We start from the raw sequence: 15,171 nt of genomic DNA, 5'->3' as shown, positions 1-15,171 counted from the left end.
ACAGCCAAGCCAAGGCCTCCCCAAGCTGTCCTTCTCGTCCATCTTGATGGGATGGATGGAGGAGTCCAGCCCTGCTCTCTCTCCCCATGTTTCCTCTCTTTCTGTCCCTTTCTCTTCCTTCCTCCACTATTTTTGTTTCAGTGTTCTGTTGTTTGTTTGTTGTTGAGACAGGGACTCCCTGGCTGGCCTAGAGCCTGACATACAGATCACACTGGCTTGAAGTCCCCAAGGTCACCTGCCCCTGCCTCACAAATGTTGCATCAAAAGTGTGTGCCACCAGGACTGGCCTCCCCTCTACTGCTTTAGCTCTGGCCTTTGTCTGGCTCTTTTCTCTGCGCATCTGACTTTTCTTTCTCGGTTCTCTGCTTCCTTTCTCCGTTCAACGTTTTCTCCCTTGAACCGACCCTTCTTTCTCTCTTTTCCTTTCTAGTGGTTTCCTGTCCTCCACCCACCACCTCTGTGTGAATCTTTATTTCCTCAGCGATATCAACCAGACCAGGTCGCTCTGTGCTAGGTCTGGATTTGGAGGAAGGTGACCCTCTTCCAAGGCAGTACTAATAGATCACAGAACTGGGCCCTAACCCCAGGGTGCCGCAGGCAGTCTGGGCTTCTAGGATTTGGAAACACACATTCCATGGAGTCTCCAAGACTTTGCCACCCCAGGCCCTATCTCACTCAGCGGTGACTGACTCCTCAGGTACACAGCGGTGGTGACTCATTAGATACACACAGAGAGCGGGGAGCAGACTTTCTCCACGCGGGCAGCTTCAGGATTCGTAGCAGGGAGCCCAGCAGTCTAGCAGGTCGCTGTAACCATGTTTCCCACTGTGAGGCCCGCCCGCCATCACTACGTTTTCTGTGCCAACACAGGACATCCAGGTAAGGGCGCAGGTGAGATCCAGGATTCAGGCTCACCGTTGTTTACCCATCTCAGCTGTGTTCGGAGAAATATTCCTTGCTGTCATCCACATTGGGCTTGATGGTGTCACTGCCCGGCTTCCAGCCAGCAGGACAGACTTCCCCATGCTCGTCTGTATACTGGAAGGCCTGGACAAGGCGCAGAGCCTCATCTACAGAGCGTCCTACAGATAGGCTGTTGACTGTGATCTGGGGAAGGACACCCTTGGCATCGATGATAAAGAGGCCCCTGTCAGCGATGCCCTCATCATTTTTCAACACGCCGTAATTCTGGGACAAGCTTTTAGTCACATCAGCAAGCAGAGGGATATTCAGGGGGCCCACGCCTCCCTCCTTCCGTGGGGTATTAATCCACGCCAGGTGGGTGAACTGAGAGTCCACAGACGCTCCCAGCACCTCGCAGTCTAGCTTTTGGAAGTCCTCAGCATGGTTGCTAAAAGGGATGACCTCCGTGGGGCAAACAAAAGTGAAGTCCAGTGGTTAGAAAAAGAGGACCACGTACTTCCCTCTGTAGTCTGAAAGCTTGATTTCCTTAAAGGCACCATCTACCACCGAGGTGGCTATGAAGTCAGGGGCAGGCTTTCTGCTGTGCGCGTTGCCGGAGGCCATAACTGCGTGGGCAAGAGTCAGACACACGGATGACCAGACACGAGCAGAGACACGAAAGAGATCTCAGAACCACTGTACAATACTTTAATATAGCTAACACACATTTACATACATACATACATACATACATACATACATACATACTGTCACCAAAGTACAATTTAGCATGCACACTAATACAAAAGATGTTCAAGATTAAGTGAAAATGGAAACTGAGACTAAGACACCCTGAATAAATTATAGAAATGTGTGAGTGTGTTTGTGTGTGCACAGAAAGGGATCAGATCACTTTCTTAGCAGTTGTCAATGGAGGTGGGGCTGGCCAGGCAGACAAAGAAAGGAAACATTCTTGGTCTTTTATAGTACCAAAAAGAAGAATTGGATTATGAATGATTCTGATTTTTAACCTTTTCAAAAAAATTTTTAAAAAATGTGTTTATTTATTATATATAAGTGCACTTGTAGCTGTCTTCAGACACACCAGAAGATGGCATCAAATCCCATTACACATGGTTTTTATTTTTAGTTTTTTGTTTTTCGGAGCTGGGGACCGAACCCAGGGCCTTGTGCTTGCTAGGCAAGTGCTCTACCACTGAGCTAAATCCCCAACCCCCCCCCCCATTACACATGGTTATGAGCCACCATGTAGTTGCTGGGATTTGAACTCAGGACCTCCATAAGAGTAGTCAGTGCTCTTAACCACTGAGCCATCTCTCCAGCCCAATTCTTAATTTATTCACTTAGTGGTGTGTCTGTGTGTTTTCCTATGAAAAAGATTCAACATGCTAAAAACCACCATCCTTGTTTTTGGTGATCTCAGAATGAATCAAGTTAGAATTTATATTGGGGCAGCATCTCAAAATACTTAATGTAGAAACACAGTGAAGGGATAACTTCGGGATGTCAGAAGAGGGGAATCCCTGGAAGAGGTGGCATTTTGGCTTTAAATACCCAAAGGTAGTCACCATCAGAAAGGCACAGTTCCCAGAACGAGGCCAGCCTTTTCAGATGCCAGCAGATTCCAGACCCCACCGAATATGGGAAGGTTTTCTCTCATGGTGTTAGGTGAGGAGACAGCTTCTTCTACTCCCTGGTTACATAGGGACAAGCCAGGAGAGCATTGACAGTTCTCCCAAGAAATTTCCCTTCCCAGTTCCCTGGGGAGTTCATTTTCTTTCTGCGGTCAGGAGGCAGATTTTAGCCATTTTCCTTCCCGCTGTCTCCTGTTTCATGCATGGTGTGTCTTGGAGGCATGGTCTCCACAGAGCTGTCTGGCAGCGCCCTCTGCTGGCAGGAGTCAGAGCGGCAAGCTCTGGCCTCGTAGTGTCCTGCTGCAAGGGGTTTGGCCCAGATTAGTTTTGACGCTAGGCTTAGACATATGCAAGTTTCCATTTACTGCATATTTATATACTCATAGATAATGTAAAGAGAGGAAATCAGAAAAACCATGATAGACACACCTTTTATCATATATACTATGCCATGTATATAGCTCTAACATAGAGTTGGATAGTATATGTAGTATATAGTATTGTGTCTATGCCTACATATGTGTAGATATGTACGTTATATGGAGGGAAGGAAAAGAGAAAACAAAAGAAGGAAGAAGGAAAAGAGGGAGGAAGAAGCTGATCCTTCCTTAACATTCCGAATTTAAGATTATTCCCAACTTCTTCTGTATTGCTAATTCCACCAAGTCTTAATCCTTCCGGAAACTTCTCCAAACTCCCAGGCTAAGGCAAACATTTCTTATCTCCATCTGCTTGTGCTTTTGTGTCCAACCGTTTCTACTGAAACAGCACATTTGTTAGTGTGCTGTCTGTCCTTCCCTGGTGGCTTCTGTCTCTGAGCTTCCAGGGGTCCCCACCGTGAGGGTTGTGGTAAGATGAGAGGGTTTTTCTCCTACCAGCTGCCACCAGCTGCCACCAGCTGCCACCAGCTGCCACCAGCGAACAAGCAGATGATCTGAGTCTGACAGCACATCTCGAGTGCACGCAGGCGCATGCACCCCCCCACACACGCACATACACGTTTGTGGGCACGTGTTCCTCCACTCTGGCTGGAACTCCGCATGGGGGTGAGGTCAGGTCAGCTCACTACTGACAGGAAATAAGGCCAGAAAGGCCAGTGAGGCCAGGATGAGGCTTTGGACTTTAATCAGCAGGTGGTTCTCTAGATAGTTCCTGATGTGCTCAGTGGAATCAGGAAAGAAAGGCAGAACAGGGGAAGAGAAAGAAGGCAACAAGAAGGTGGGAGAGAGGCTGTGATGGGAAGGGAACACAACAGCCTCTAGAAGCTGTAAAAGGCCACAAGGCACTTCCCCTCCCCCAGCTCCAGAAAGGTCTGTACCCCTGCTGATATCTCGCCAGGGAGATCCATTCTTGAACTTGGACCTCCATGACTGTATTATAATAAATAAGTCTGTGTCTCTCTGAGACACCAGATTTATGGTCATTTGTGACAGCTGACTGAAGAAGCATGAGAAATATTTCAGAAGGCAGGAAATGGGGTCCTAGCACCACTAGGCTGTCTGTGCAGGGCAGAGTCAGGCAGAAGCCAGAGCAGGAGCCTGGCCCTGCAAGGTCCTGGCCCCAAAGGAAGAAGGCCCAGGGGTGGCTCAAGGACCAGAGGCCTGAGGAGGTTTGGAAGAGCATTGTCTATCGGCTGAGCTTCACTCTGAGCTCCTGGATCCGTTGATTTGTTTTTGAGACAGAATAGATTGTGTAGCCCAGGCTGGCTCTAAACGCGAGATCCTCCTGCCCCTACCCTCCTGCTGAGTATGTGTCACCGCAGCCTGGATCTTGATCAAAGTCTCCTCAATCTTCAGCAACAGCTCCAAACACTTGCCCAGAGTGGACAAAAGCTCCAAATCAGTCAGTTCCTGGACACTGGCTGGGGGCAGTTCCCTAAATACGGGCAACTCATTGAGGAAGGGGCTGAGCAAGGCAAAGGAGGCAGATAAGGCCTCTGGGTCCTGGGCTCCCAAATGAGCTCTCTCTGGCCACTTCTTCATTTGGGGGGAACTCAGCAAAAGCATGTGGAGCAGAAACAATAAGAGACTGAGAAAGCACTGTTAGCACACAGGAGGAAACCAGACCTCTGGCTTTTCTTTCTTCGTTTATTGTTTTGGAGCATTTGAGAAGCAGAGCCAGATCCAGGAGTTCAAGGCTAGCCTTAGAATATAGGGAATTGCAAGCAAGTCTGGGCTACACAAAACATTGTTTAGAGAGACAGACCGATGGATAGATACATAGACAGGCAGACAGACAGATGATAGACAGATAGATGATAGATAGATAGATAGATAGATAGATAGATAGATAGATGACAGATGATAGATAGATAAGTAGAAGATAGAAGATGGATGATAGCTAGCTAGCTAGATATGTACAGATAGAAGATAGATAGATGGTAGCTAGAGAGATAGAAGATAGATAGATAGATAGATAGATAGATAGATGATAGACAAACAGATGATAGATAGATAGATAGAAGATAGACAGATGATAGATAGATAGATGATAGATAGATAGATAGATAGATAGATAGATAGATAGAAGATAGATGATAGATAGATGATAGACAAACAGATGATAGATAGATAGATAGATAGATAGAAGATAGACAGATGATAGATAGATGATAGATAGATAGATAGATAGATAGATAGATAGATAGATAGAAGATAGATGATAGATAGATAGATGATAGATAGATAGATAGATAGATAGATAGATAGAAGATAGACAGATGATAGATAGATGATAGATGGATAGATACATAGATAGATAGATAGATAGATAGATAGATAGATAGATAGATAGATAGATAGATAGATAGAGATAAGTAGTCAGTCATCCTTTTGATAAGCCAGGAAGGAAGCTGGATCCTGAATTGCAGGGGGAGTAGGAAAGGCCTGGCCTTGCCTTCCATGGGTTCCCAGATAAACAAAGTGACAAGTGTGGTCTGGTGACAGAGTTTTAAATTCTCAGAGCCTTATAGTAAGTGGTAAATGTGGCAGGTGACGTCCTCCCAGCAGAGGATGCAAAACATGGATGGAAATATACACTGGGGTCTCAGTGTCCTCATCAGTAAATTTCAGGGTCTGTGTGGCCAGATCTGCAGTCTCGAAGCCATGACAGTCCTGATGTATGACTGGTGGGTTGATAAAGGAACACGTTGTGGACATGGTGGCCCTGCTCCACAGTCACAGCGTGGCCTGGGACATTCGTCTGCAAGTCCATTGCATCAGCAACAGGAAGGACTGGCTTTTCCCAGAACCAGGGCTGGGGTGGGATGGGGGAAGTTGGGAATGGGGCAAGACAGGAAGACCTGCCAGTTTCCTGGGTCGGCTCTGGGTCAGGTCTTCATACCGAACCTGTAGCAGCCATACGGTTCTCTGAGCAACAGAGACTCCTATCGCAGCCGGCATAAATGGAAAGAGCCCAGGCCTCTTGGTGTGACTGAGGCCTCTGGGTAAGAGTCCGTCACCTCATCAATGAGCAGTTCTTAGACTCTTGATGTCTCCATATCCAGATTTTCTTTCAGTTTGAAATTTTTCTCCTGTCAGCCCAGTTTCCAGATAGGAGACTGAGGCCTACAGAGGTGTCATGTGTGGAGGTAGAGGTCCCTTTAAGGACTTCTTGGGTGGTTGGCAGCACTTGATCCTTCTTAGAGGATACACCACAGAAGCTGAGTGCATCCGCTGTCTTCATGACGGTAACACCCGTTTGGAGTCAGGCTAGGTAGGGCCTGTGAAGCTGCCAGGGTTGGTGTTCTAAAACCTCGGATGCTGCTGGTCTGCAGCCCACACTAGTGACGCTAGCTTATCACCTCATTTTATTTTCTCCCTAATGTACATCACAACGTGGACAGTGGGATAGTGCAGCCAGATTTCATGTGTTCATCATGACCTCTTCCCCGCCCCTACCCCATGCCAGATCTCAACTGCCTAGCATGCTCTTAGGACACAATGCCGACACACAGGAGGCTCTCTGTGCATGAACTTCTCTTGGGCTGAGAGCTAAGGGACTGAAAGCAGAAACAGGACAAACCGTGGACACAGGGCCCCTGGCCTTGGGATGTGTAAGTGGAGGTCAAACTCAGGGCTTTGTACCATGCTAGGCAACCCCTCTGCTACAGCCTCAGCTTGGCTGCTTCAGACCCTGGACCTCACCAGTCAGAACTGAAGCAAAACTGTCAAGGAAAATAGCACAGGAGATGGGGGTGTACGGTTCAGTGGTGGGGTGCATGTCCTTACAAGGCTCTGAGTTTGGCTCAGCCCTGACGTAGGGGAGGATAGAAGATGGGGGGAGAGAGGGAGGGTGGGAACAAGGGGGAAGGAGAGATTCCTAGCAGCCTGTCAGAGACACCTCAGGCCCCTAGACACTAAGTGACATATGTACATATAGATAGTGTTTTTAAACTGGAAAGGCTGTCCCTACCTTGGTTTGTAGCCACCTGGGCTGGGGGCCAGCTGAGGTTACTTGGGGCCTGGCAGCCTGGGTACCACTTGCTCATCTTACCCTTGGATCACATTCACATGATGTTCTGGCCAGGCCCTTGACCCCAGTTCCTCTGGGGCCAATTCAATTTGTCCAGCCTGGGGCATTCTGGGTGAGGTTATTCCAAAAGATGTGTCAGCCACCCTCAGTTTCTTCATAGAGTTGTAGTGATGGAAAGACTAGAGAAAGTGTGTGTGTGTGTGTGTGTGTGTGTGTGTGTGTGTTAGTGTGTGTATATGTGAGAGTATGTGCGTATGTGTGAGTGTGTTAGCGTGTGTGTATATGTGTTAGTGTGTGTATGTGTATGTTAGTGTGTGTGTGTATGTGTGTGTCAGTGTGTGTGTGTGTTAGTGTGTGTGTATATATGTGAGTATGTGTATACATGCGTATCAGTGTGTAGGTATGTGAGTGTGTTAGTGTGTGTATGAGTGTGTGTATGTGTGTATGTGTATCAGTGTGTGTATGTGTATGCATGTGTGTAAGTGTGTATGTGTGTGTTAGTGTGTATGTGTGTGTTAGTGTGTGTGTGTATGCATGTGTGTAAGTGTGTATGTGTGTGTTAGTGTGTATGTATATGTGTGTTAGTGTGTGTGCGTGTGTGTGTGTGTGTGTGTGTGTGTGTGTAGGGCCCCATCATTACCATGTAGTACTTGTCCTAGCTGAAGAGCTGTCTCTTCAGCCCATGACTGGTGACGTTAACTGAAGCTTGAGGACTAGAGCAGCGTCTGACACTTCCCTCCTCTCTGAGGTTTTCTTGCCATTTGACCCAGATATGGCATTTGTAAGAGCAGAAAAAATAGGGGCTGGGGATTTAGCTCAGTGGTAGAGCGCTTACCTAGGGAAGCGCAAGGCCCTGGGTTCGGTCCCCAGCTCAAAAAAAAGAACCAAAAAAAAAAAAAAAAAAAAAAGAGCAGAAAAAAATAAACCTGTGCCTCTAAAAAAGCTCCGTTTCCCTCTCCTGTCTCTCTTCTTTCTCTGATACTAGAGTTTTTCTGAGTCCAAACTTAGGACTCGTATCTGTTTGTCTGTGCCTGTGTGCGTACGTGTGTGTGTGTGTGTGTGTGTGTGTGTGCGCATGCATACAAAGGTCAAAGGTCAGCCTCTCATGTCATTCCTCAGGAGTCATCCCCTCCCCCTGTTTGAGATAGAGACTCTCTCTCTGAGACCTGGGGATCATTGATTAACTAAGCTGGCCAACTGGACAGCTCCAGGGACCCTCCTGTCTCTGGGTTCTCAGTGCTAGGATCACAAGCTGAGACCACCACACCCAGCTTTTATGTGGACTCTGGGGAACAAACACAGGTCCACATGCAGCATGTAGCAACACCGTTACCAATGAGCTATCCCCCCAGCTGAATCCACCTTCCGATGTGACATAAATGCTGGTCCCAGTCTATCAGGGTTCTCTGTCTGCCATGGAGACCTGGAGGGCGTCCTGGTCAGGAGTCTGCTGGCTGGGACCTGTCCGTGCAAACACCTCTCAGTTCAAACACCTATGGCTCCCATATGGTCGGCACACTGGGCAGTGTGCTCACCTTTAATCCTACCACTCAGGAGGCAGAGGCAAGTAGATCTCTGCGTTCAAGACCAGCCTGGTCTCCAGAGCAATTACAGGACAGCCAGAGCTATACTCGGTTCAAAAACCCAAACCAAACAAAAACTCCAACAACAGCAACAGCAACAACAACAACAGCAATAACAACAGCAACAACAACAACAACAGCAACAACAACAACAACAGCAACAACAACAACAACAGCAACAACAACAACAACAGCAACAACAACAACAACAACAACAACAACAACAAGCCTGTAAGCCAGGAGGGCCAGGTACTTGAGGAGCCCCAGCCCTTGGATCTAAGGTGCAGAGGCCTTAACAAAAGGTAGCCCTCGGGGTTGGGGATTTAGCTCAGTGGTAGAGCGCTTGCCTAGGAAGCACAAGGCCCTGGGTTCGGTCCCCAGCTCCGAAAAAAAGAAGCAAAAAAACAAAACAAAAAAAAAAAACAAAAGGTAGCCCTCGAGTTTTCTAACTGCAGCAGAAGAGGCCCAGGAAGGGCCTGGCCACTGGGTCAGAGGCAGCTGTTGCAGGGCTCCAGGGGCCCGTCTGGCTCTTTTCCATGCCACACTGGAGTCAGCTCTCCCAGCCCTGACCGCAAGGGAACACTTTGTTTGCCAGTTCTCACTTGGTGGCCCTGGGCTTGGGCACGAAGGCACAGAGTAAGGCCCTGAGGGGCCCGAGTGTGGGCTCAAAGGGAGTTACACAACCAGGGCCGGAGAGGACTCCTTTGGAGATTTCCAAACCTTGCCGTTTGTGAGTGGCACCCGTGTCCTGCCGCATGGCCTTCGACTGGACACACAGCTCAGCAGGAACACTGGAAGAATTCCTCTCCAGAAGATGTAAAAGTCATGATATAGGCTAGAAGTGAATCAACAGAACATTTATTTAAAGGGGCACTTTCTGCTCTCACAGAGGACCTGGGCTCTGTTATCCGCACCCCACATGGTGTCTTGACATCTGTAAATTCCCTTTCCCGTTCCCGACCTCTGCAGGCACCAGGCACACAACAGGTGGAGCACAGACATATACAAAGGCAAAACACTCACACATATAAATAAAATATTTAAAAACCAATCAACCAGAAACCTCGTTTACTTAATTCTATTTGTTTATTGTGACAAGATCAAATACAGAGCCCCCTACATGCTGTGAATCCCACCACTGAGCTACATCTTCCAACCCCTTAATTGATTTTGGTTTTGGTTTTCTCTGAGACAAGATTTTTCCTTTGTAACCTAGGCTGGCCTGGAACTCATTATGAAGGCCAGACGGGCCTCCAATGATGGTAATCCCACTGCCTCAGCCTCCTGAGGGTGTTGGCATCACGGGTGAGCCCTCACAGCGAGGAGATTCTTTAATTTAACATATCAATTTTGAAGAGTCGATTTTGAATGTTCTTTTCCAAATCAATCTAGGGAACCATCTGATGCCAGGTCTTTGCTGGCTGCTACAGGTTATCCTGGGCTAATGTGTCCTGCCAACTGTTCTGTTCACAGACCGTGCTTGATGGAAAAGTACTCCCATAAAGAGAACTGCTGGGACTTGAACATGACAATGCCCATTGTGACTGGACTTCTGGCCCTGGCTTTGAGACGCTTTGTCCTGGACAGAGCTGTTCCAGTTCAGGTTACTGTTCCTCTGTTCATTTCACAGCTAGGTACCCAGGCCGAAGGAGTGAGCTGTGTGGGTTAGGAGGCAAGGAAGCAGGCAGCAAAAGGGTAACTTGACTTCAGGTAACCTAAAAGAGCTATTGATTGCCTGCAGTCAAGTGTACTGGGTGCCAAGGGGACACAGCTTCCTTCTAACTGGTTGAGCAAGCTGCTAAAGAAAGAGTTGGCCGCCCACTGAGGCAGTCATGCAGACCTGAAGTGACAAGCAGAAGCCTGGCAGGTTTGTCCCTGGGTAGATGGATCGCCTGATACGGACACTGGCGACCAAACGCTGGGATTGGCTCAAAACAAGGCCGTGTTGATCCAGAGACTGGGTTTTGGCATCCTGTCAATCTGCTGTCTGCTCAAAAGCCTAGAAATAGTGCGGGGGCAGTCTGCTGGTCTCTGAGGAAGGAAGCAGCCATGCAAGTGCTAACGAAACGCTACCCCAAGAATTGCCTGCTGAAGGTCATGGATCGGTACTCGGCTGTGGTGCGGAACATGGAGCAAGTGGTGATGATCCCCAGCCTTCTGAGGGATGTGGAGCTGAGTGGGTACGGGGGCTCGGTCCAGGACGGAGCCCCCGATCTCTATACCTACTTCACCATGCTCAAGAGCATCTGTGTAGAAGTGGACCACGGGCTGCTGCCGCGGGAGGAATGGCAGGCCAAGGTGGCAGGCAATGAAGGCAGTGAGGCTGAGAACGAGGCTGCTGAAACGGAGGAGGCTGAGGAAGACAGGCTTTCGGAGGAGCTGGACCTGGAAGCCCAGTTCCACCTGCACTTCTCTAGCCTCCATCACATCCTTACCCACCTGACCCGGAAAGCACAGGAGGTGACGCAGAAATACCAGGAAATGACGGGGCAGGTCCTGTAGGTCTTCGACTCTATGGAAGGTAATGGTGGTCGTGCTAGTGGGTTATATTCCGAGAGAGGAGATGAATGGTGGTTTAGCTTAGTAGAAGGAGACCAAGTGAGCTCTCACATGAGGGTATGGGGACTATCACTTGGGAAGGCCCAGAACTGGGTCCGCCTTCCCAGCCTTACCCAGTATTGAGAAGCAATGACTGTGAACTCCTACAGGAAACAAAATTTGCCTCTGAACACATCCCTCCTGAGTGTGTGTGTGCACGAGGAGCATGTTAGTGCATATGTGACTGTACATTTACTACAATGAGTCTATTCTCAAGGGCAACTTTTTAAAAATTTTAATTTTGTGTGTGTGTGTGTGTGTGTGTGTGTGTGTGTGTGTGTTGGGGGCGCATGTATGTGCCATGGCATGCATGCGGAGGTCAGAGGACAGACAACATGTGGGTCTGAGGGGTTGAACTCTGATCATCAGACTTGGCGGCAGGCATCTTCATCCGGCTGGCCCTTTTCTGAAGTTATCGTTAGTGGGCGTGTGTACATGGCCCGTGCTCTGGTGTGCACAGAAGTCAGAGGACCACTCTGTGGAGCCGTTTCTCTCCTTCCACCTCTAACTTGGGTTCCAGGGGTGAAGCTCAGATCACCAGGCCTGGGAAGGTAAACTCCACCTGCTGAGCCATCCTGCCATCCCAGAGTCAGCCACAGCTACTCCTCACCCTCCTTTTTCCATTTTTTGAAGACAGGGTTTCTCTATAAAACCAGGGCTGACCTGGAGACTCGGAGATTCTCCTGCCTCAGGTCCCGGAGTACCAGGATTAAAGGCATGCACCACCATGCTCAGTTTTGAAGTTAACTTCTTTTAAAAAATCTGAGTACCGCTATGGACTGTCCCCAGATTGAGACACAACTCGCTCTAACTCCAGGGCATGCGCCATGCCCAAACCCTAGGGCCTCCGCGGCCATCCAGCTCCTTTGTGTACTAAGTGCCAGCGTGGCCCCAATTGCTGGAAAAGTTTTGTGTGAACACCCAGAGATGAACGTTTTTAGATTTCGATTATTTATGCTTTGGAGAAGAGGGTTCACTAAATGTCCAGGTCGCTCTCAAACTCGGGAGACTCCTGCATGCCTCCCACATTCTGAGGTTGCAGGTGTCACTCTGCCTGACTGCCAAAGATGAGGTTCGCTGCTTTTGTTTTGCAAGTGAAGATCTTTGCCAAGGGAGATATATCTGTGCAGATGTGCACTGTGAATTCTGTGTAGCTGCCTGTGCTGTCTCATAACACAGCGTATGTTAACACATCTATCACATGCTATCACATAGGGGCTATAACACAGTGAGGCCGCTCCCAGTGCTCCTGAAACTCACAGGGATGCTCCTCCCTCCCCCGGTTGCAACCGGACAAACAGCAGCTATTTTGATATTTGAATTATCCCAGTCACATGAGGGAGTGAAATCGTGCCTGTTGGGAATTCCTGAGCCCATGTGTCTGTGCACAGAGGCTGCGGTTATGAAATGAGACTAACAGCAAGCAAGCAGGTCACTGTATAGGGTAGCATGCGGGAGAAGGGCCGGGGCCATGGGTCCCTCCTAGGGGAAACCAGATGGCAGCATCTGCTGGTCTTGACAATGGGCCACCTGCCAGCCCCATTCTATATAATCTGGCATCAGTTATAGACCCCCTTGCATAGGACTGAGAGACTAGAATGTACCTCCAGGGTGCGTGAGATGGCTCAGCTGGTAAAGGCACCTGCCACCAAGTCTGTCGACCTGATATTGATCCCTGGGACTCACACAGGAGAGAGAGAACTGACTTCTGCAAGCTGCCCTCAGTCCTCCACATGTGCACTGCGGGCTGTGCATTGCCTCCCACCCCACCAGTGTAAAAGGGTGTACCTTCATCCACTAGCACGGAAATTAGAGTTAATTGAGTGGCTCATCTGAAGTCACATAGTAAAGGGACAAAAGCCAGGCAAGTACATGGTGTACTCCCAGCTCTCCCAGGCAGAGAGAGGAGAATTGGTAGTTCCGGGCCAGCAAACCTAAGCAAGCAAGCAGCAAGAAGCAAGCCTGGCCCCAGCTTTGAGCTGAGGGTTCTTTCCACCACAGTCATTCTTTACCATATTGGAAAGACTGGGAATCAACACGCTCCCTTCCCTCACAGAGACTAGACAGTCTTTTGCGCCAAGTACTTTCCTCTGTTTTCTCTTCTCCACCTCAAACCTGAACTGTCAACCTCAGCCCTATTTCCCTCTCCCCTTGAGGGTTCCTGGGCTACCTTCCAAACGATCTCCTAGAATTCAACCAGGCTGGGTCAACAGGCTTGGGTCTCAGGGGAGCCGAGCCTCAGTGCCTGCGTTGATCACTAAACACTGAGGAGCTGTGAGGCTGAGGAGGGACCACTGGCTTGAACCTCATTCGTCCCTTCTGAACTGGTTGGTTTCGTGCTCCTTAGAGCAATAAAGCCTGCAGCCTATGGTGGACACAGCAAGTGGGTGGAGCAGATGGGGTAGAAACCATTCTCTGATTACCACATAGCTTTAAAGGCCAGACCAGCCCTTCTTGACCAGAGTGGTCCAGCAGCTCTGACCTTGTTTTTATTCATGGGGGCAGTATGGCATAGCAGGAGCTCGGAAACCTGGACTCTTCCCTTAGCTCTGCTGTTACTCTGCCATCGTAGGCCTCTTGTCCCTCAGCTGCTTAGCATCTGTTAACAAGCTGCAGAGAAGGAAGGACAAAAGCCTCAGCTCTTACACCTTGGATGCAGTGGTTCTCAACCTGGGGGTCAATTGACCCTTTCTCAAGGGTCACCTAAGACCCCTACAAAACACAGATATTTACATTACGATTCATAACAGTAGCAAAACTACAGCTATGAAGTAGCAACAAATAATTTTATGGTTGGGGTCACCACACCATGAAGAGCTTTGTTAAAGGGTGGCATCTTCCGGAAAGTTGAGAACCACTGTTGCCAGTTTTCAAACAATATCGGTTTCCCCCCATCTTACCCTATATATCAGTAGGCATGGGATAGTGGTTGTTTGACATTACAGATGTCAAACTTGGCTTTTTAAATGTTTCCATATTCTACAGATCACTTTACACGAGAGGGAAGACGATGAGGACCCAGCGGTGCATCAGCCCTGAGACCAGGAAGGAAGACCTGGACCCAGGTGGATGCGAAGGCGGCTCCTGTCCCTGGGTGTCCCCCACCTCCCTCTGAGCGCATCTGTGGACTTGGCTGCAGGCTCACCTTTAAGATGTCTGTTGTGATTCCCAACTTCTCTTCCATGTCTTAGCAGTTTGAGGTTCACAGGCAGCAAGGATCAGTAGAAGGCAGAGGTAATAGCAAGCGGCCAGAGTTCACATCCCATCCCTGGGATGTCCTTTAGTGCCTGGGGTCACAGTTACTCGATCATGTATAAAGCGGGGACGCTGTACCTACCTCACAAGGTTACTAAACGGACACGGAATCCAAGGCACCTGTCACGTGCGGACGTCTGAACAGCTGGTGTTTCTCTTACCTTCCTCAGAGAGCATGCTCTGTGTAGCTCTTGCTTTTGACCCCCCACCCCGGGAAAAGGTGAGGTAGTTGAGTGTGTGGGATGAGCTACTCACCCTGTTGGATCTGATGAGGCTGAGCACAAGTGAACTATGAAACTATTATAGTAGCAATTAAAAAACACATGCTGGTCTTTTTTTTTTTTTCTTCTTATTGATTCTTCATGAATTTCGCATCATGGCCTCCAATCCCATTCATCTTCGTCCCTCCATATCTGCCCTCCACCCTTGCAACTTCCTCCACAAAAGAAAACAAACAAATAAACAAAACTTCGCTGTGGAAGCTACGGTGTGTCACACAGTCTACCCTTTTGCCCAAACAGCTTTTCCTGCAGATGTTCACGGCAGTGAGTCATTGGTCTGGTTTGAGGCCTCTGGCTTCTGCTACACTATCGATACTGGGTCTTCCCTGAGACTCCTCTCAGATATCCTGTGCATGCCCTGTGTTGTGGAGATCTTGGAGCTTTAGCTCTTCAGGACCAGCCCTTCACCCACTCCAGCAGTTC

The 15,171-nt window shown here is 48.8% G+C and overlaps 1 protein-coding gene and 1 pseudogene across 1 annotated transcript; one reads left to right on the top strand and one right to left on the bottom strand.

Moving 5' to 3' along the window:
* Positions 1 to 924: 924 nt before the first annotated feature.
* LOC116893948 lies at positions 925 to 1,644 on the bottom strand (annotated as a pseudogene).
* An 8,851-nt stretch (positions 1,645 to 10,495) lies between these two features.
* On the top strand, positions 10,496 to 14,948 carry Thrsp (thyroid hormone responsive). Its single transcript, XM_032892963.1, has 2 exons — positions 10,496 to 11,135; positions 14,198 to 14,948. Exon 1 carries the CDS (start codon positions 10,664 to 10,666, stop codon positions 11,114 to 11,116), a length of 453 nt encoding a protein of 150 aa, XP_032748854.1. The 5' UTR covers positions 10,496 to 10,663; the 3' UTR covers positions 11,117 to 11,135; positions 14,198 to 14,948.
* The last annotated feature ends 223 nt before the right edge of the window (positions 14,949 to 15,171 follow it).

This window comes from Rattus rattus, chromosome 2, assembly GCF_011064425.1.
Source record: "Rattus rattus isolate New Zealand chromosome 2, Rrattus_CSIRO_v1, whole genome shotgun sequence".
Classification (NCBI taxonomy): Eukaryota; Metazoa; Chordata; class Mammalia; order Rodentia; family Muridae; genus Rattus; species Rattus rattus.
The sequence above is the reverse complement of the archived record's forward strand: the minus strand, read 5'-3'. Positions and strand labels throughout refer to the sequence as shown.